We start from the raw sequence: 22,586 nt of genomic DNA on the forward strand, positions 1-22,586 counted from the left end.
AAAAAACAAAGCCAACAGTGCAAACCGGGGGAAGCAGAGGTTAAAAAAGAAAAAGTTGGAAAATGTCTCGTGGGCAGACGTGGATTAGTGAGGAGGTGCAGGCGCTTATTGATATATGGTTAAAGGACTATATATCGCAGTTTCTTGTGGCTACCCATAATGGATTTCCGTTTTCGGTCCTGGCCAGTCGATGAGCCGCGTTTTCTTCTTCCTCATGCTTTTTTTCTTCCTGGTCAGTGGTCGTTTAGAGCAATACCGCCCCCAAATGAGCAGCTGTTGTAACTGCGTGGTGTTGTCCAGGCGGTTTGGTTCGATTGTAAGTGCAGTGTGAAAGTGAACCGAAACAAATGAAGGTATGAAATTTTTCGGCATTCCCTGCCCAATCAAAAATGATTCCCCCAGACTATCCTGGTGTGAATGTGCCCTTAGTTTATCAAAGATCGTAGCAAAGCAACACAGTACATGAAAGAACACCAGGTATGTCTGACCATCATGTTTTAACACTGTATCTTTAAATGTTAATGTTACAGCTGAAAATGACAACAAAAATTACAAACACGTACCTCTGCAATTCAAGTCAGTTGCCAGTTGCCCACCTGGAAGTGATTTTTATTGTTAGTGGGACGTTCAGTAATTTGGTCTATAGCTTCATATTTACCATACATACGAGAGTGGTCTCAATCTTCCCGTCTAACTCTCGCAAGACAGTGAATAAACAATATTTCCCAATATTTCAAATTATTCCTTTATTTCACCTATATGGCTGTAAGAAATATGATAGTTTTGTAGTGACGCACACTGACCACACTAAAAAATAACCCATGCCCACTTCCATGACAACATTATTGCCATCTTGGCTGAACCATAGGAGATCACTGAACATCAGCTCTTTTCATTGTAGTTCTGTGGCCGCGGCCGGCTGATAAAGCAATGGCTCGGTTCATGAAGATGGCTACCAAAACATGACATCATCACGCTCCTTAGCATAATGCATCCAGACCACATCCAGATTAGGTTGTATTTGCTACAAATAGTTGTATTTCAACAAATAGTGTTGAAGGAGAGAAATTACACACACATCAAGTAGCTGTAGGAAGTAGAAAACAGTGTAAATGAAGAAAAAACACCTGCACGCTAACTCCATGCCACAGAAGTTGGAGAAAGACAATATTTCAATAACACTTGGATGGTGTAAGTGTGTAGGCATTAGCTTTTCTTCAAACAAACAGTGTTGACATTGTGGTTTGATAGTTACCTAGTAGCTGAAGGAACTTTTACTTTAGGGAAAATATTTGAACATCTGTGAAAGTGAAAGTAAATTTTCCTGTCTGTTGCTCTGAGCATCTTAAAATAGACAGTAAGCATTGTTTTACCCAGCTCTGATTAAAAGATCAAAACTCATCTCTAGATTTGGCAGTTTGGAAACACAGGATACAGGATGCATTTTGCAAAGGGTGGGGAGTTCTCACATATGTTACTTATGGCAGCCATCTTCATCTTCCTTTGCCATTACAGTTACTAACCATGAGTTCTGTGTTATGGTGATGATTACACCAATAAACGGTGGTTTTAAAGTGACTGGTCTGTTTTGGATGTGGTTTTGATTGATGCGTTTTTGTCTTGGTTTGTTTTTTGCCAGTGCGTTACAAGCATGGTTTGAGGTTGCTGTGGTTCTTAGCTTGCCTACAAAGATAAGTTTACATCGTAAGATTAAATACGAGAGACATGAAGTCAAGGAGAATTTGGGAATACTGTATCATTGTGCAGGCTGCTATGGATTCATTCGTGAATGACCAGTTTGTACGCACACAGTAGCCATGAAATACCAGAGAGGACACCAGCTACTAGCATCACATACAGTAGTTGACTCAATACATTTTAATGGACACGACATTGGTTACAGTGCAGATTATTAGCTAGTGTGCAGTGCCAAGACTGTCGGGGTCAGCTGTTTGCCACATGGGTCACCTACATTAAAACGTATGTCATCAAAGTAAGTATGGACATCCTCTGACATCCTCTAGCATTTATATAAAGAGGCTATGTGACCTTACAGGGACTCGTGAGGACAGATTTAAGGGGAAACATTGATGTCGTTGTCAGGGAAGGTTTGTGTTTCCCGTCGACTGTGTTGCTATGATTTGGTTGTCTGGTTGCAGAGTGCGGCTGGCTGTTTTGCTGTGTCATCAAATCCCACCCACAGGAAATAGCAGAAGGATTTTTTTTTTAAGACCTATTGTAATCTTCTCAAGGACTGTGTAAACTACTACACTGTGTATGTTCTTTGAGCAGCGTTTTGACTCTGTGTGTGTGTGTGTGCCCTCTCTTTCCTGATAGTCTCCGGTCTCTGTTCCTCATCGTATTCGTTCCACCAGCAGGAGCGCCAGGGAGGGAAAGACGCTGTCGGAGATTAACTGTGAGTTCATACACAAGGTCGAAGTGAACAAAACAGAAGCCACCAGCACTCCCTAACTGTTTGTGTGCACAGTATTCTACAATCTCATGCCTTTGCCTCTGTGTTTTCTCTCTTTGACCTCCTCCTTTCTCTCTCTGACGTTTTCTTTCTCAGTTGGTCAGGTGAAGTTTGATCCTCCCTTGAGAAAGGAGACGGAGCCTCATCATGAGCCGGTGAGTTGTTAGCCGTGGCATATGTTTGAATGAGTGTGTGTGAGGGAGTGAGAGTATGTTTGTGTCACTTCACCAGTATCAGCATGGCTGATCCTCACCAGCTCACAGGAAGCACCCCGACCAATCCATGTTGTTGTCAGTCTGTGTGGAACCAAAACGAATGAAGCCCATCCACATAGTTCACATGGTAGCTTGAAAGCTGAGGCATTTTAAATAGGGTTGTCCCGATCTATGCCAGCCACTGAGTGTCTGGCCTCACTTTTCGGGTCAGGGTTAGGACCTTAGATGCCCAGATGGAGGTCAGAGTAGAAGGAAGCACTGCTCCTTGGCGCTGCAGTACTCAAGCTGAGTGCTACAGGCGTCTGATCAGGATGCCTTTCTTTGGGGAAATTCTGGGCATGTTGAAATTGGAAGAGACCCCTGGATGGAACCAGAGTATACTGGAGGGATAATGTGTCCCACCTGGCCTGGATTGCCTCGTGATCCCTCTGTGAATGCTGGACAACATGGCTGCAGAGAGAGAACATCTGCTGCCTGCCACCATGACTCAGACCTGGATACGCAGCACACAGTGGACGTATGGATGTATTTGCATCAAGGAGTATCTGTCTCCCTTTTGTCTTTGGCACGGTGGTGACACTGACTGACAGCCAGGCAGCAGCCTTCGACACAGACACTAGAACTGTGAAGCACTGCAGAGATTAGCTTTCTTACAATAGTGCTTCCTGATTTTCATGGATGGATGGACACATATCTACCAGCTTAGACAGAACTGTAGGGGCTGGTGTGTCTGTGCATACTGTTAGCGTGAAAATGGTTAATTTAAATAGGCTGGATTTTGGCATTATTGTTAGCGCTGACCTTGATAACATGTGTATTGTTTGAGCTGTGGCTGCTGTGTGCTAAGTTGATTTTTCTAGAAACTGGCCCTGCTATTGCCCATCACTTTAAGGCCCAATCCCATTTTGTGTTTTTGAGTTTCCCTTTGTCCCTCAGAACAGAGTGACAGGGGGTAGTGGTTGAAATCTTACCCTATGAAATGGGACAATCCTTCAAGACCCTGATATGTCATCGTCATCGATGGTGTTTAGGTAAAGAGATGCGACCAAGGCAATGATGATATGATCACAATGACATTTACCATTTATCTGATTGGGATAGAAAAGCATGGATACTTGCTATTTGTTCACAACTTGAGTTTTACACTATCAGTCAAACAAGTCTTCAAATAAATGAGATTACCGCTTTATTGCCAAACCATTAGCAGTGCTCTGTAGGCGTACATTAGCAACCCATGCTCCTACGTACCCTGCCAGTCTGTACTTACCTAATATCACTTAGCAGAGGAGTGGTAACAAGTTCAGCAACTTCGCTGGTGGGCCTGACTTTATTTGGGCGTCAAGGCAGAGGAATGCAACATGGAAATGTGTCAAATTGTGGGACTGTCATATATGAATCAGCAGCAACAAATTTAAGGTCAGGTACCTCATTAGTTTCAGAGACATCAGCATACTACTACCATTTTTGTTGTTGTTAAGCTTGTTAGAAATAAAAGGACCATAGGAAATTGAAATGATAAACTAAAATTCGATGGAAATTTTTAAATCTTCAAATCGATATCCAATCGAAGAAAATACATTTTTGAATTTCTTTTATTGCTTGTGCAGCCATCTTGCCAGGAATTTCTCGTAACACTCGGTTTGGGGTTTGCCTCTGAAAAATCTCTGTTCGTAGGACCATGTAGCTGTTACACTTTGCCGAGCCCCTCTGTCCCAAAAAGAATTAGGACACCCTACACCTAAGTGTGAGACATAGATTGTGTATTAAAGATGGATGACATGACAGCTCCTCAAAAGTGAAGCCAGAACATCTCAATTGCAGGTCATAAACCCTGTCCCCTCCAGGTTAGCGGATAGATCATGTGCCGAACTTAAAGATCAAAGTACATATCAAATTACTTTCTTCCCCAAAAATGGTGTCTGTCATTTTAGGCAGCTCTTATCACGTTATGTTCAAGTGTTCGGCTTTCTTTAAAGTTTGGTTCAATAATTTATTTGATGCTATAAAAAGAGGGTTTGAAATCGTGATTGACAGCTGTGTGTGCCAATCGGTGCGTTCGTGATCAGTGGGGCTGCTCATGATTGGTCGGATGGTTGCATAGGTGGGAACTCAATACCACTGAGATTGCTACTGAGCAGACTCTCTAGTGCAAAATGGCAGCAGCTGTAACCGGGATGTTTTGGTTTTATTTTGTACAGTGCGATTAAGTAGAGACGCCTCACCATCTTTATATACAGACTATGGCTTGGGGCACGAAGGGGCACGGGCTAGGTGGTAGGGGTAAGGGCTGTATTGGGATGAAGCCGTAGAACTGCTGAATGAAGTGTTTGCTTGTGGACCAATGGGATGGTGCAGGGTTCACACACAGTCACAGTGTCTTGTTGAAGTCTTTTGCTCCCTCACTCCCTCCCACTTTTCCTGTCCTTCCTTTGCAACTTGCACTTTTTCCACGAACTCCCTTTTATATTCCGCCTCCCTTTAAAGTGAGAAAATCGATCATAAAATAATCATTCTTTCCTCTCTCTCTCCGTCTATTTGTCCATTAGCTTGGACTCATGTCAGGAAACATAGTCACCAGTGTAGGTCTTTACAACATTCATATACGTTCACATCTTCGTCCTTCAGTTCCTCCCCTCTCATTGAAAGCAATATAATAACGTGGGATCTCTCTCTGTCGTGCTGACCACTGTGATTTTTAGCTCTCCAACATCCATTCATTCAGGAATATGGTGCTATGTGTAGCATTGTAAAATCAATAAATCATTACCACATTTTAATATAATATTAATAACATGATTACTGATTAGCAGCAGCATTTTGTGGCATCGTCGCTCAAAGGAGACTCTGGCAAACGCAGATGGGGCAAGGACTCCATGGCTGGAGTAGATTTCAGCATGTTTAACCTCTGTGTCATACTAAACAAAAAAACAAACACACCCATAGCAACACTCTGGAACCTGGATTAAGGTAACATATGGTCTTAATTCAAAGAAATACCAACAAGAAAACCACTGGAATAAGACGGAGGCTACTAATTGTTTCATTTGTTCACTGAAGGAGGCAACAAAAAGCTATCAGTATTTATTTTGTATTTTTTAAGCTTCATGTAGCATGTTTGTATGATATATTAATGTCTTAATTTATGGTTGATGCTACAGTGGATGGTCCTGAGGAATGGGGGAGGGGTGTGTTACGAGTAGCAGCTGCATGAAATGCCCGGAAAAAAATGACCACAGCTCCACATCCAGGGGCATGTGGACGCTGGAGGGAGGCCGACAGAGGGCTGATAGCCATGTGCACAAACCCTGCTGACCTCCATCCCGCCTTCTGGTTCTCTGGCGGAGGAGCAGAGCACAGCCTGGGTCAGTGGGGCTGGCTGGAGGCTGCTGAGGGGCGGTACGATAAATTCAGGCGGCTGAGAGTCAAACCAGGGCTCGTGGAACATGCTGGAGGCTTTACCGAGGCTGGAGAGGCAGTCATGGCAGATGAGAGGAGCGCCAGAGCCCGGAGAGCATATTGGAGAACCAGAGGGAGGGCGAGAGGTCTGTGGGGTTCGTGCCTGTGGCCCAATGCCTGCTGTCGGCTGTCCTCCAGTGTCCACACACCCCTGGATGTGGAGCCTCCAGCATGCTCTGCAGGCCCTGGATCTCCTCTCAGCCACTGTGACTGCTTTTCAGCCCGCTAAAATATGTTTTTTGACAAATTAAACTATCCACGATGATGGCAGCAACTTCTGCGCTGCCTTGCCCTATCATGGACAATTGATGACGTAACAACCAATCACAGCAGGGCAAACAGATGAGCATCTGTCCCCCATCCCTCCGGACCATCCACTCTAGCACCAACCTCCATTAATGTCTCTCCTCCTCAGTTTTGCTGATTATTAACACCCATCTCCACCAGTTTACTCCCTCCCTCCCTCCCTCAAGTTATACCCCGATTCATCCCCTTCTTCTCCTCAGATTAATATTACATTATCTCCCTCCTTCTCTGTCTTGCTGACCCACGGACTTCAGAGCCCATTTTGGCCTTAATCCATTTTTCATCCATCATCCTCTCTCTTGCATCCGTGTCTCCGCCCCTCCCCGTTCCCTCCATCAGTCCAGGTTAATGTATTAACTGAGGTCTCTCTCGCTCTGTCTTGCTGACCAGTGTGAATCTGAGCCCTATCTGGACTGTGTTGAGGAGCTCTACTATACCGCGAGATCTAATCTGGTAGTACTCCTTCTATCTGTCTCTCTCTCTCTTTCGGCCTCTCCCTCTGTCAACCTACAGCACATTGGCCTTTTTTATATATCTAATCTGTCTTCATTTCTTTAACCTTTTGCCTTATTTTTTTTATACCACCCTCTTAACTCTCTCCATATTTCGCTTTGATTTTTAATCCGTTCCTGAAGGACAAGTCCTTGTCCTTCCTTTTGGCTTTCTTGCTTTCTGGGCCCTCGCTGTCTCTTTTATTTATTTATTTATTTATTTATTTATTTATTTTCCAGAGTGCTGGCTGTTTTGGCTGCTCCATGTCCAACATGTATTTTTGTTCACTTTCACAGTTTTGTTCCATCTATTCTGGTCCGTCCATCTGTTACTGCTCATTTTGTTCTTCTTGTTCCAGCCTTGGCTTTTGCCTCACTAACTGGTGTTGTGGTTGTCATGGTGATAAGGGTCCTCTGTGATGTTGTTGTTCTTTTCGTTGTTTTCAGACATGTGTACAATACACACACACACACACACTCAAACATTGCAGTCAGTCAAATCAAAATTTGTGTCCGATAGAACGCACACACAAACAGACGAAGGTCAGACTATGTTACAGTGCTGCACCTCTGAAGGGTGGTAGTGATGCAGCGCCCTGCTCAAGGCCACTTGGGTTTGGACACAGGCATTCCTGCTCACAAAAGATAATCCCTTTTACACTAAAATCCATAAACATACACACATGACCTTTAATGTTTAATGCTGTATTGTACCTAATATTCGTTTCTCTCTGCAGAATGTGTGTCTCTCTTCTGTACTACTGCTTAAGTGTTCTCTAACCTCTTGCGTCCTGTAGTTGACCAGAGCAGTGAGGCCTCTTTCATGTGTGTGTGCGTCTGTATGATGTCTGTCTGTTAGTCTGCAGTATGTGTGTTTCCCTCTGCATGCTTGTTGTATTATGTCATTATCTTTAGAAATGTTGTGACACAATGCTGCATTCACATTGTGGCTTCATAGAAGAGATGTGAATCCAAGGTTTCAGTCGTTTCAGTCGGAGAATGGCGCGAAACTCAGCCAGTGTACCTGGTTTAAAAGGTGCAGGAACATAAAACTATATGAAGAGTGAATCTTCAATGCGTGTAGAAGACACATCGACATACCTGACTTCACAGTGAAGATTCATTGCATAGAATCTTCAAGCAATAAACTGGGAGCCACTTTAACAGTGGTTTCCAATGACTCCAGTGGTCGGAATCCTCCCTATGGGGTCCCGAAATCTATTAGGGGTCCAGTGAACGGCAATTATCCAAGCATGGTAGCGACAGTAACTCAGTATTGCAGGGCTGTCAGGCTCTGGATATCTCCATTTGCCAAAGACAGATACTCACGGGCGAATTGACAAAAGGATTGTGCGGCTTTTGCATTCGCTAAACCTTCACAAATAAGACAAAGCACGTGCAAAGGGTGAAATGCACTCCTAACTGCGCTGCCAAGCAAAAACAGAGTGCTCCTTTGCTATTTGCACATATTTAAATCAGGTACATACATATATTTGGCGCAAAATTGGCACCTTTCTATGCAAATTAGCTTCATTGCAGTTCCACTTCACAAAGGTCAGCGCTAATAGCCACAGGCAGTGACAGTGGAATTATTTGTATCTTCAGAGAGTTGGTGATAACTGGAGCGCATTTATAAGGGGTGTCACACCCAGACTTTCCAGTGATCATGGCAGCCAGCGTTCAGCACTTGTAGCTTGCAGTCTGAAAATTTCAGTTGTCTTTCTCTCTGCGATTATTTGACCTCCTGAGTTCTTGGCGCAAAGGCAACATGCATGTTCCGCCACAGGTGCAGGAAGGGCAAATTGCACTCTGTGGGCATGTTTGTGCTGTAATATCATTAGTGCAGTATTTTTTTGTGAATCAGATTTTGAGATGGGGCAGATAGTGGTTTCCAGGTGATGTGCAATTCATGGTGCTCTCAGCGGCTGCAATCCATTGTGAATTTACCTGTCAGTATTTATTTATTTATTAAGAGTTTGTAAGGTAATGTCTTTTTTTTAAGTGGCTCTCCAAAACCAAAACACATGAGTGTTCATCTGCTCTAACACACCTCCAAGATGTGACCGTTAGCATGGCTGGCGAATTATTTAATGGAGTGCTTCTTTCAAGAAATAATGAGCACATCAACAAACTAGGTTACATTAATTTGTGGAGTTACAGGTTACATTAAAAAAGCCCTTGTCATTTCCCAATTAGATTTTAGGCTATCTTTATTAGCTAGCTATAAAATGTGCTAGCTATAGCTGAAATTCCAGCTGGAATTTTGTAATGTTTTCTTTCTCAAGCTTTTTCTGAATTTTTGATTTTTTTTTTTTTTCTTGTGACATACTGGATACTTTTGGTGCCCAAAAATGAGTCCACATACTGTAGATGCCATGACTTGTGATGACAGGTCATGAGACGTTTCCTCCTTTTACCACAGGACAAAAAGGTCGAGGAAAAGCGGGTTAAGAACCAATTTTTGTGTCATACAAACTGAGCAGATATGTAAAAATTAAAAAACAAAAACAGCAGGGTGACTGCAGGTCTCTATGTGTGTCAACCTGCTATCCTTGTTGCTCTTTCTAATAACGACAAAGAAAGAGTTCATTGGTTGCTTCCCTCTAATTTTGTTTTGGCTAAATTAATCTGTTACCCACCTTGCAACTGAAATTCCATTTCAGGTTTTTTTTTAATTGTATCTGCAAATCCGTCAAACATCTTCTTTATCAGAACAATGAAGACAAATGAGAATTGCTGCCGTGGCTCACATCTTGTTAATAATATATAGATTTTTTTAGGCCACAATGTGAACTCAGCAAGAGTCAAATCTATGCACTTAGTTAGCCATATGCTCACTGTGTACATCTGTGTATCTATTAAACTTAAATTATTATATCTAGCAGTCTAGTAGCCCTGCAATACTTTAACTCCTGAACAGGGCTTCAGTTGTAGTCACTATTTCAGTCAGTGTGGTTTATTGTGGCACTTGAGAAATCAAATACAGTAGCACATTTTAAATGAAGCAGTTCTGAAGTGTTATGTCACAGTATTAATGTCAGTTGTTTGTCTTGTAGGACTTGCAGCTGGAGTATGGACACGATTCACCAAGTCTGCTGGGAGGAAACAAGTGAGTCATTTGCTTTCCTTTTTTTTGGTGATGTTTATCTCTTTCTGTTCTTGCACCTCCGTCTCTTTATCTCTGCTACCTCTTCTTCTTTCATCTGCAGTTGCAGTTAGTCCACAGCCTTTAGGGGAGGTTGACTAACAGGGAGAGCCAGGATGTGAGATAGGGCAGGTTTTCTGTCGGCTGTAGGTTTGATGATTTATTCATAATTGCAGCTGGAGGATGTTCTGTAAGCTGTGTGTGTTTGTGTGCTTTCAAGTGTGCTTTGTAAGCAGAAAGCTCAGGTTCAGATCAGGGTAAAGTGTTCCTCAAGCATGTAGATTTCGTTCTCTCATTTATCTCCATCATATTCTCTCATTTGTACTTTTCTCTTCGCTCGTCTGACAAACAGGAGTCTTCTCAAATCTGTGGAGGAGGAACTACAGCAGAGGTAAGTCAGACCCCTCTCATATCCTGATCCACTCAGGACCTCTTGATTTGCCGTTTTTCTAACCACGCCCACCCATCAGCCAATCATTGTTAATGGCAGGACTAATCGGGCCAATCACACGCAACTAACGCTGTTGTTAATGACTCCAGGCTGTCACTGCTCTGAGCATTTTGGATTCCTCTGGGTTTTATTTTCCCTCTGCGGCTTGCTTCACGCTTTGATGTCATCAGGAGACGGCTGTGCTTCATAGGGGCTTCCTGCAGAGCATGGCTCACTCACACACACACACACACACACACACGCACTCACACTCTCATGTGTGCGCTCACACACACACACACATGCGCACGTACAGTATATACAGTGCAGTCAAAGCTGCAGTGGGTGTCTAGCAATGTTAATGGCCAGTCTCTGGAGTCCAGTCTGTTTTCTCTTGCCCTAAAGATAATTATAATCACAGTGCTTTGCTATTTTCTATGAGACAATCTGATGCGACCAATGCGCTGCAAATCCTCATGTTGTGAAAAGGTCTGCTGAATTAATGTTTTATATATAACCTAGATATGTTGAATTAACAGAGTTCTGAAAGACTGTTTGGCCACACACTTAAAATGTAGTATCTTTAGTTTGAGTTGCTCACAGTTTTGTCTCCTTTAGTGGACAGAGGTAGTCGTAGAGTTGACAACAGTGATCTTGTTTCAGTCTTTGAGGTTATAGCTTCATTACAGCTCCTGTCACTAGTTAACAGACCTGGGTAAAATGCAGTTTATGGTTTATTTTAGTGAATAGAAGAGTCAGTTTGACCAAGGATTTCTCTAGTTTCTGGTTTTATCACAGCAGATTTTTAAATCTACTTCCTGTATCTAAATACATGAAAAGGGTTAGTGTTATGTATGTGGCTTGGAGTTGGTTCTAGCTGGATGGCATAAATGTATTCCAACATAAACAGCCCTTGTTATTACTGTAAATTCTCAAATAAAACCAGTATTCTAATACTGGCATGGTCTCCAAAAATAGCACAAACAAATAAAAGGCTAGTCTTTAATTAAGTCCCCAGGTAAAAATCTTCCAGAAGGAGCAAAATGACCTGTTGTGTCATGGATCTCATTGTCAAGATTCTCTTTTTACAGTAATGCTGTTTTTATTTGCTAATTGATTTCAATTACTTCCACTTTGTTGAGGGAGAATAATCATATACACATCTTGTAGGTGCGAGGCTATCCACAGATAGCGCCTACACACTCTATGCCACAAAGGTTTTAATCAAGACAACAGAAAAAATGGTCAGAGGTCAAAAAGTTTGGACCTTACAAAGATCCGAGTAGGATCAAAATGTCTCCATTACACTTTTGTGGCGTGGAGTAAGTGTGCAGGCATTACTTTTTTCCTTCATTGACTTCTACTTTGCCATTCTTTAGATCAAGTTAAAGCTACTTTCTGTGAAACACAACACTTCCTGTGCAGATGTTTCAAATTAAAAACCTTCCAGTGGCTCAGAAGGCCAAGACTTTTAATTTTAAACATCGACAGGAAGTGTTGAAATAAATGGCAAAGTAGACGCAGTGGCACTATCAGTATTTCGATTTGGTTTAATTTCAAACTCAAATCTAAAACAGGGAGATGTCTCACTAACCCATGTTAAAATATTCTCAAACAGAAAATCAGTATATCCCTGTTTCCACCAAACACTTTCAGTATGATACCTTTGGAACCAACAGTAACCCTTCAGACATGGTACCCTAGAGTTTCCACCACAAACAGTACCCTTAAATGTGGGCGGGGTTGTTGTCACCCACTGCTCCGTCCAGCACTCACTGTATTTCCTCCTTTATCAGTCTGCAGCTTGTTTATCGTCCACAGAACGAGGCTGCATGCAGACGTTTTCAGAACAAAATAAAACGGGCTGCAGTGAGAGTCTCTCTCCATGGGATATTAAAAATAGCAGCTTTGTACATTTAGTCCTTCTCAGGCAAGCTCAGGGGTTTAGTGTTGCTGGAGCCCACAGGAACGACGCTCCACAACGTTTTTTTTTTTGTCTGAATGAGGATTGGAACAGTGGTTACATGAGCCTCAAAACCAGCCACAACTCAGCCCAGAGCAGAGTGACCGTCCTCTACTGACCAATCAGACTGCAGTGTTCACAGCTCCACCTTTTAGTACCAGATCTGTGTGCTAGGTACCCCAACAGAGGTGGGACCAAACATGGGGACGGTACGGAACAGTTCCATTGGTACCATCCACAACTTTTAACTGTGGAAACGGAAAAAAAAGTGTACTGAACTGAACTCTATTGTACTGTTCTGCTCGGTGGAAACAGGGCTCATGTCTCTGATGTGAACCAGTTTGAAATAATGAGCTAAATAAATATTTGAGAATTTACAGGATATAAATTGTGTTTAGGTTCCTGTGAATTAACTGAGAGAACCCCTAGAGTTAAAGTCTACTGTGTAGGACGTTGTGTAGATCTGTAAGGACTGTATAGATTTGAACAGTACAGGTGAGTGTCAGCAGCATGTTGTTGCCATGTTGTTCAGGTAGGAATGATTGGACATGTAGTGATCTAATGATTTGTCAGCAGATTGGGAGTCTTCTTTTGTGTTTGGATCTGTTCAGTCCTTTCAGATCTGCCCAGGGTTCAAGGGTTAGAGGTAGTTTGTGGACCAAGCTTCACTCAGATCTCCCTCCCCTCTCCCTCCTTCCTCTATCCTGTCTTGCCTCTTCCTCCTCCTGTTGTCATCTCCTACCTCCTTTGCTTGCTCCCTTAATCTCCCTCCCTCCTTTACCCTCCCTGCCTCAACTTTCTATTTCTACTCTCTTCCTCCCCTTCTCCCACCCGTCCCTTCTCCTTTCTTACCTCCTCCCCTCCTTATCTTCACCTCCTCTCCCAGGGGCCATGTGGCACACTTAGGGGATGATGATGATGAGGATGATGATGGTGCAGATGATGATGAAACTCACACTCAGTAAGTTCTCTCCCAGTCTTAGAAGCCCGGAAGCCTCTCCCTCCCTGTCTTGGTCTTTCCCCATTCCTCTGTCTTTTCCTAGAGGAAAGGATGAGGAAGAGGAGTAAGACAAGGCAGAAGGCTTCCTGTCTTTGCCACAGTTTCATCAACGTATTTCTATGCAGCACACCCCGCCATCACGCCACATATGCCACCTGTGTTTGTGTGTGTTTACAGCCTGTTTTCTTTGCCATTGTTGCTGTCTTTGTGAAGTGTACTAGCTACTAACAGTAACCCTAACCCCCAAACTCACCTGACGGCAGATAACAGAGAAAGTTTGGTGTTCATCTTTCCGTTATTTCAACGTTTTACCTTCGTAGATATGCAGGGACAGCGGAAAACTTCTGCTTTGTGTAGGGCTAAACACCACAGCATCAAAAAGGATATTGTAGCTACATGTTAACTGAGCTATATGTGAAATTCTGGAACATCGTATCTCAAATTTGCACCGAAACCTTAGCTGTTATTCGATGCTTCAAATATGAGGTCTTGGTTTAGTTTCAGTGCTCAGATGACTGGTCCTCGTGGCCTTGTCTTTCTGTCTGTTATCTTGTTTTGTTCTCCACTTGCATCGCCATCTGTGTGCCTCCTTGCTGTGTGTGTGTACGCAAACGTGTGCGTGTGCATTCACGCTGTTCTCTCCTGCCTCTATAAAACTGTATATCTGGCGTCCGGCCTCATCCCTCATTGTGTAAGAGCCAAATGTCTGCAGCGGACTAGAGCGTTCCTTCAAGACATATATTTTCCACTGCAGTCAGAAAGGCCTCAGTACTTAGCACAAACACACACACAGAGTACAATGAATACAAAAATAGAAAGGACCCGAATTCCTAAATGGGCTGCGATCAATAGCAGTGTAAAGTGGAATCAGAGCAGCATTTCCTGGCTGGAAGCATCTTGAATAAGCTCATGTTTTAAGGCTCAAATCACTTCTGACATCACTAAATGAACCACTGGAGGTTTAAACCTACACTTTGAAATTTCCAGTATCAGGCCCTGATCACGCAGAAAGCGTTTTGCAGGTTGCAAAGATGAAGTTTTTTCAACTCGAGGCGTTCAGAGCACTCCGGCAAAAACTCCAAATGTGTCGCAGCTCAAAAAAACACGAGCAAAACGCTGCTAAAACACGTCCTGTGTGATCAGGGCTTTAGTCTGTCTCCAGGAAAACAGTCGTGGAACGAGTTTCTAGGATCAGTCAACCGTGTTACAACTCACCTGCTTTGTTTTGAGATGCGTCTTTGCCATCTTCCCCAGTTTCTGCACCCATGGGTGTTTTCTTCAGCTCCCTTACACGCTCTCCTGAAGGAGGCTCTTTGCCATTTGCCACCCACCACCCACCAATCACCACCATGCCATATTTTCCAACATGCCAACACAGTGTTTGCATTCTACCCTGAACATGCTCAGTCACAGACATGGATGTGTAAACTGTGTCAGCTACTGATCAGGCTTTACTCATACAGTTTACATTATATAATATAAGTCATATTTCTGTTGACTACCGTTCAACTGATTCACTGACTTTGTTTACATGCACACTCTTTTGAGAATGTTGAATATAATAATAATAATAATAATAATAATTTGAATGATCCCTTTAGCATTTTCTGATTGAGACTAAAAAGTGTGCATGTAAACACTTAAGTCACTGCAATTCACTGTCATTGGTGTTCCTGTATTTGTGCTCACTGTGATTGGCCCTCAGCCTTCTCTGTTTTGATTTGTGTGCTCTGATTGGTTCTTTATCTGTCAGTCATTAACACGTAGCTCAATTTATCTTTATATATCTTAAAGGCAAAATGGATAAAGTCTCTGCAGATACAGTGCTGCTCTGTAGTCAAAATTATCATTCTCTTTAACAAAGCATAATTTATAGAAACTAAATTTGAAGTATTTCCAACAGAGAGTTATGTAGCACTTTCAGCACCACTGGCTGTAAACCTTTAGTGTTTCAAAGTCAGCACTGTTGTTCTCAGAGACTTTACACATGCTGCATCTGTAGTTGTTCTTAATTATCTCTAGTGATTCAGTCTCAGTTGGTATGTAGTGGTCAGGCTGTTAAAGCAGCTCCCTTGTGTCTGTCTGTCAAATGGTGTCGGGCTGTGGTTGTACTTGTCATTTCAGGGTTTCTTTTAACATCTAATCACTCCATTAAATAATCTAGTCTGGTCTGGGTGCACAGAAAATGTCATGTCTTCATTTCAAATTTTAAAACTAGATTTTAACAGCTTGTCTGTACTTATTTGTCTATGTGTGATCCAGTCTGTTGACCAAGAACTGTGTAAAGAAACTAAAACTAAGATTTAAGAATGAGTTTAGATACTAAAATATGTGATTTTATGAAATCTGTGCTTGATGGTCAAAGCGAAAAATGGATTAAAATGGCAAGTTTAACCATAGCCAGTGACTCGATATTGTTTTCAGTGCAACTTTGTTTGTAATAAACAGCAGGTTTGAGTGTATTTTATGTGTTGTGTGAAGCAGAATGTCAAAGTTTCTCCTCTTATTCTTCAGTAAATCAAGCACTATCATGAGGCCAAAGGTCCCGCCTCCACTTCCTCCCAAGGTATGAACACCTGAATGCATCCATCAGCCACAGTCATTTGAGGATTTGTTTTAGTGAAGTCTGTTTAATGTCAATGAAATCACGAGGTGCCTGGTTTTAAATTAAAAGTTGGCCCTTTTTCCGTTTCTGTTTTTCCCTTCAGCCGAAGTCGATCTGCTCGTCCCATCCCCCGCAGCAGCAGCAACAACTAAAACACGACGACAGCCATTCACACAGCGAGGACGACGGCGGAGGCGGAGGGACCATCAAGCGCTGCCCAGTCCCAGAGACGCCGAGCCCCGCCAAGCCCGCCTCCAACGTCCCCCCGCGGCCCCCGCCTCCGAAGCTGCCACCCCACCGCCGCAGCAGCCTAGGTAACGAGAGCCCGAAGCGCACGGACGTCGAAAACTCTGCCCCAGAGGATGATGGGAGCTTTAGGCATTTCTGGGAGTGGCTCCACACGCCTCACACAGAGGAGGAGCTGGAGGAGGCTTGGGAGGTGCTGAAGGAGGTGAAAGAGGAGCAGGAAAAAGAGGAGATAAAGGATAAGAGTAAGAGCAGCCACTTGGTAGATTGGTAGTGTCCGCAGACCCTGTTGTCCCCTTCAGCTGGTTGTGTGGTCTCCCATTAGTCAGTCCTCGTAGTCTGATTTCTTTGTTCCATGAGTCCATTAATAACAGTGCTTTGAAATCTTTTGTTTGTAGCTCCTTCCGTCCATCAGCTCCTGCTCAGTTTAAGTGTTTGTCTTTTTTTTTTTGTTTTGTTTTGTTTTGTGAAGCCTGATTGGTTGTTTAACGCAATCAATCAAAAGCTACTAGTCTGCTACCACTACCCCTCGCTTCCTAGGAGGAAGAACGAAGAGGAGAAAACATTGTCCTGGCAACGAAGCATGATAGTGATGTTTGGTGTTTGTTTCTCTGTTTTTTAATTTCACTCATTAGATTAAATTTGGTCTTTCTTGTTCCTGTTGGCAGCTTTATAAATGTGAAGTCTAAAATCTAAGCTAACTTAATCAAACTTAAGGAAACACTTACATCAGAGCACTAGTTTAACAATTTAGGGCTGCCCCCCCTATAGTTAACCAGAAAGGTCATTAGTTGGCAAGATTGGTCACTTAGTCACAGAAAAAAATAACTCCATTAGGAGCTGCACCTTCTCAAAATTAATCAAAACCTTTATGTCTGGACCATGTGTGAATTTACTTTGAAAGGACAGACACAGGAAGTGTCCACGCTCAGCAGTCAGACAGGAGTCAGGTTAATTTCCAGGGCTGGTACCTGCGGTTATTCCACAGGCTAGTTAATAACATGTTGGGCAGGAAATCCAAAGTGTGGGATCATTTTGAGAAGGTGAAGGACGAACCCAAGGTGATATGTAAACTCATCTTCATTGGTCGACTACAAACATGACATATCATCTGAAACATGGAAGTAGCTACATGCCCATTAGCCCACAGCGTCATTAACAGGCGGCTCGCTCAGTGTGTGACGTGCACTTGTAGATAAAATATAGGCCTATATTAATGAAGGTTCATTAGTACGGTTTTGTATTTCTCTGTAATGTAGCACAGTGTTAACAATGTTACTGATACTATTCTTTCTCACACCTTCAACTCAAACCACCAAAATATATCATTTATAATTAAATTAATATCGTAAACATGTGGCTGACTAGTTGACTAATGACCCTGAATGACGACTATTGGTCAACTAGGAAAATTCTTCATCAGGGGCAGCCCTAAAACAATTACATTCACTTTGAGGCAGGTTTTTTGTCCCTGACAACAACAGACCAGAACATGAGAAATGGAAGCTGAACAGGAACTGAAACACCAAAGCAGAAACAAACTAGTTTTAACTTAGTAAGGACACTTCTGAAGGAATGTACTTACTAAAAATATCCAGTATGATTGGTGTATTTGGAATATTCCCAGCATTCCCAGACTGTGCGTCAGATCAAGGTACATCAAGATATTTTAGTTTATATTTTCATTACACTGAAGGAGAAAGCCAGTTCATGATAGCCACAATTCGGTAAAATCTGTCTTTAATTCCCATAATAATCTTGGTACTAAAGTTAACACAAGTTTGTTAGTTTTGTTCACCTGTTTTCTCCCTAGATTAATCAAAAGAAGGTGGGTCATATTATAACAAGTTGGCTGAGGTTGACAGAGCTGTATTTGAGTCCAAGCTCTTCTTATTTGTGCTCTGGATGTTTTACAAAGTATTTTAGAACCAACTTTCTCTCCAGAGATGTTAACTGTGGTGTTAGGTTATGTTTGATTAGGAAACAGATTAGAAAACCTGGATAAATTAAACAAAATTAACATTAAACAAAGATGAGAAACACAGTTATGCTGGATTGCTCCTTTAAGGCTTCAGCTGGCACACATTCCTTTATGTGTGCATATGTGTGAGTGCTGTTCTCTCATGAATGGACATGTTTTTTTTAATAGCTGCTGCATAAAGGTCTGATTATGTTTCTATTTTATCAGCCAACTCGTACTGTTTTTAACAGAGTAGGATTTGCAGATTTGTAGCTTATTTGCCAGAGTATTGGAGTGGTAGAGGAAACAAACCTGTGAATCATTAGTGACCAGTATTGCTGATTATCTCGCAGGTTGTATGTGGTGCATTAACACCTTCCCTTCGCTCATGACTATATTTGATCCTCTGTATTCTTCCTGCTAGTCTGCTCCCTCCTTCCCTCCCTCTCTGCTCCCAGTAGTCTGTTTGTTACTGTTTCAGTTTAACTCTGTCTCCAGTCCTGCAGGTTAGATCGCATTCATTGGGGAAAAAAAAAAAAACATGTATGAGAAAGTGTCAGTGTGATTGCAGTTTTTTTTTTCCATTCACTTTTTGCCTTAAACACACAGCTGCATAATCACATGCTCTCTCTGTGCCTCACACACACACATTTACTCTCTCCTAGTGTGTCCGTCACACATTAAGGTGTGTTTACATTGTTGCAGGGAATGGGTTGAACACAGCGCCACACGGTGGTGGGGAGAGGGAAAGTCCAGCAGACAGACAGTCCACCATGCCCCCTAGTGTCCCCATACGGAAAGACAAGAAGGATGTCCCGGTAAGCTGAGCAGGCTCTGCAGCAGTGGCTTGATGAAGTTCATGTGTGTCCAGATGTTGGATGTTTCACCAGATTTGCTCTCAATAATGATTGTAAATAACAGACATGATGTTCTGGCACTTTACCGAATGTGATTGGCTGTGTTTTGTCACATCCTTTTCGTTGCACTAGCAGCTCCTGGTCAGTCAGGGTGCCTTTGGAAACAATGGGCGGGACTTAATCACCTCCTAATGCTTATTGATACGTTCTGTGGCTGTGCACCTATTTATTCTGTGCTGTCTGGTGCAGGTTCTCCTTACGCACACCTGGCGTACATAGCACTATAGCAACAAGCACGTAGCATGTAATTTCACACGTGTGTTGGGACAGAACTGTCTGGAAATCCCACCTCCTGGCTCAAATCTGATCAAACCCCTGGCACATATACACATTTTCCAGGGCATCTGTGATGCATCTCTGTAGCTCTGCGGAAGCTTTTCTGCAGAATTATAAATTAGGCATAAGACAAAGTTGTTTACAAACCCCAAATCTGCAAGAAATGTTTACCATCTGTAGGAATCATTGGTGCTGTTAGAAAACTAGGGAGTGTATCTTAATGTGTATCTATAGCTTCATTATTTCCGATATATAAGATTCACTCAAAGGGTATTAGGATCATTTATAATCCAGTGTTGACTGACTTTGTTGTGTATCTGTCTGTCACAGAAGCCAATCAGTAACGGCCTCCCCCCGACACCCAAAGTCCATGTAAGTAACTGTCTCTTTTTGCTCTTTTTGGAGATTCTGTCAGTAGCACCAAAGGCTTCAAGGAATGATTTTCAGTCTTTGTTAACTGCCCTGTCTGTAAAATGATGTAAGCATGTCATAACTTGGGTGTGTTGATTTTAGACACTGATTTTAACTTCCAGAAGCTCTGTCTTTTATCACCTCAGAAATATAACCAAAGTCAGATGCTTCTTGTCTCAGTCAGACTCTGAAAACCTGGTTCATGCTTTTATTTCCAGTAGGCTGGAAACTGTATCGCACTTTTTGCTGGACTGACAAAGCATACATCAAATTAACTCCAGTTTATTCAGAATGCAGCAGCCAGACTTTGAACAAAAACAAAAATGATGTATTTTAAGCACATTGAGTTTACGCTTGTCGTATGAAATGTGCTGTATAAGTGAAGTTGACTTGGCACTTTTAGAAAACATTTTGAGTGGTACTGTGCAGGGGAACAGACATTTTGATATGGAAAGTCAACTTCACGAGGACATACCATCATATTTAATCATCTGTTTCACATCTTTGTTGCATTACACAGTATTTTCCAGTTGGTTTACTCTGTAGCAAACCAGTCAGGTGTTTAAACAGAACTATTCACACCTCCTGAAAGCTCAACAACCCTGGAAGGAATATCTATATTTCGCTCAATGAGGTGTTCACTGCAGAAATGTCAGCTTATCATCTGAGTTCGTCATTTGCATCACATCATCTTCTCCCGTTCGCAGATGGGTGCGTGTTTCTCCAAGGTGTTCAACGGCTGTCCTCTGAAGATCCACTGTGCCACCTCCTGGATCAACCCCGACACCAGAGGTACCCAACAGGAAACCAGACGCACTTACATTCTGAATCAAACCACCTGTCAGTGATTCTTCAGTGTTGTCTAATGTGAGCTGTCGCCTGTTTTTGTGTTTCAGACCAGTATTTGATATTCGGAGCTGAAGAGGGAATCTACACGTTAAACCTTAATGAGCTGCACGAGACCTCGATGGAACAGGTGGGACTGGAGATCACACATTTTAAGATAATATTAACATACTTAATGATGGTTTCACCTTCTTTTTTTTATGTCTTACATCAAAAAAATTGTGACAATTTATTGAAGCTTGTTTTGTTATGATGCTCATTTGCTGCATCTTTCTTCTCTCTCTATCTTGTATCTGTCTGCAGCTCTTTCCCCGGCGGTGTACCTGGCTATATGTCATGAACAATTGTCTTCTTTCCATATCTGGTGAGCGATGACATGTCTGCGTGACTGAATTGTTTTTAAGTTATACAAATAGTTTTCTGTTGTTTGCAGCAGGTTTAGGTCGTGTATGTTTTTCATTCTTTACTTTTGGTTTCATCCCATCTGTTCTTTTTTTATTATTCTATTGTCGTCTGTTTTATTCCACTCCAGGAAAAGCCTCTCAGCTGTACTCCCACACTCTGAGCGGCCTGTTCGAACAGGCCAGACAGTTACAGAAGTTACCAGTAGCCATTCCCACACACAAGCTGCCTGATAAGATGATTCCCAGGTAACTCTCCGAGCAGGAAGTCAAACGTATCAGTCATGTAAATAATAAAAGTGTATCAGAAGGAATAAGAAATCCTTTTTACAGATCTGTGTTAAGTCATAGAAAATTGGACTATCTTGTAATGAAAACAGAACATGTCAGTTTAGCCCCGTTTCCACCAAACACTTTACATTACAGGTTACTAAAAAAACTCCCCACGGTATGAACAGTGGTTACATGAGCCTCTACTGACCAATCAGACTGCAGTGTTCACAGCTCCACCTTTTAGTACCAGATCTGTGTGCTAGGTACCCCAACAGAGGGGAACCTAACATGGGGACGGTACAGAATGGTTCCATTGGTACCATCCACAACATTTCACAGTGGAAACAGAATGAAAGCATACTGAACTGAACTGCTTGGTGGAAACAGGGCTTTGAATCGTCTGTGCCACATGATGTGAACCTCAACACAAAAAGCCTGCTTTGAGTGGCTCTGATTCCTTCCTCTGTCTGTTTACAGGAAGTTTGCGGTGTCCACTAAAATTCCAGACACTAAAGGGTGCCAAAAGTGCTGCGTAGGTGAGTTTTAGTGAAGGGTGATTTTTATTTTTTGTGACTCAAAGTAGTGCTTCTTTCATGACTGTGCAATAACGCAAGCACCAGGCTGACTCTGTTTAACTGGACTTCTTTTCACAAGACACAAAGATGTCAGGGGTAGTTATGAGTTTAAGATTCAAAGTGGACCAAGATAGGAAATTTAAAGTTACTTATCGCTGTTGTTGTTTCTGTGCAGTTCGTAACCCGTACACAGGCCACAAGTACCTGTGTGGAGCCTTTCAGTCTAGTGTCATGCTGTTGGAGTGGGTGGAGTCCATGCAGAAGTTCATGCTCATCAAGGTCAGTTTTCACTCTTGTAGACCTCCCATTTGTGTTTCCTGACCTCCTGTTGTAGCTCATTTTATTACAAAACTAAGAGTATACACATGCAGCACATTTTTAAAGGTTGGTTTAATGTCTTCTGAGGTTAAAACATTGAAGGATGTTTAGATATAAACTGTTTTTTTTATTTAAATGTATTTAAAAATAGCACTAGATACAGATAAACTTGGATCGTTCATACATGTTGCACTCTTATAATGTTGCTGTCTAAATCAGTACAGTTTATTTCTCTAGCAGAACATACTGCTGACTTCCTTCTGTGGGAGATAACGTCGT

General features: G+C 42.3%; 1 protein-coding gene across 11 annotated transcripts in view; it reads left to right on the forward strand.

Moving 5' to 3' along the window:
• LOC117248190 (mitogen-activated protein kinase kinase kinase kinase 3-like) overlaps positions 1-22,586 on the forward strand; it is a 55,634-nt gene that overhangs the window by 27,321 nt on the left and 5,727 nt on the right. For 2 of the 11 annotated variants that reach the window (XM_033612998.2, XM_033612997.2), the window contains exons 13-28: positions 2,338-2,416; positions 2,570-2,628; positions 6,841-6,903; positions 9,998-10,050; positions 10,439-10,477; positions 13,366-13,440; positions 15,994-16,045; positions 16,188-16,398; positions 18,996-19,108; positions 19,814-19,855; positions 20,602-20,686; positions 20,791-20,870; positions 21,044-21,104; positions 21,273-21,390; positions 21,892-21,950; positions 22,165-22,268. In XM_033612998.2, coding sequence (XP_033468889.1) covers positions 2,338-2,416; positions 2,570-2,628; positions 6,841-6,903; positions 9,998-10,050; positions 10,439-10,477; positions 13,366-13,440; positions 15,994-16,045; positions 16,188-16,398; positions 18,996-19,108; positions 19,814-19,855; positions 20,602-20,686; positions 20,791-20,870; positions 21,044-21,104; positions 21,273-21,390; positions 21,892-21,950; positions 22,165-22,268 — 1,293 coding nt within the window. Of the gene's footprint in view, positions 1-2,337; positions 2,417-2,569; positions 2,629-6,840; positions 6,904-9,997; positions 10,051-10,438; positions 10,478-13,365; positions 13,441-15,993; positions 16,046-16,187; positions 16,576-18,995; positions 19,109-19,813; positions 19,856-20,601; positions 20,687-20,790; positions 20,871-21,043; positions 21,105-21,272; positions 21,391-21,891; positions 21,951-22,164; positions 22,269-22,586 lie in introns of all 11 variants that reach the window. The other 9 variants (XM_033612993.2, XM_033612994.2, XM_078160719.1 and 6 more) reach the window with 6 other exon arrangements.

This window comes from Epinephelus lanceolatus, chromosome 17 (assembly GCF_041903045.1).
Source record: "Epinephelus lanceolatus isolate andai-2023 chromosome 17, ASM4190304v1, whole genome shotgun sequence".
NCBI classification, from domain to species: Eukaryota; Metazoa; Chordata; class Actinopteri; order Perciformes; family Serranidae; genus Epinephelus; species Epinephelus lanceolatus.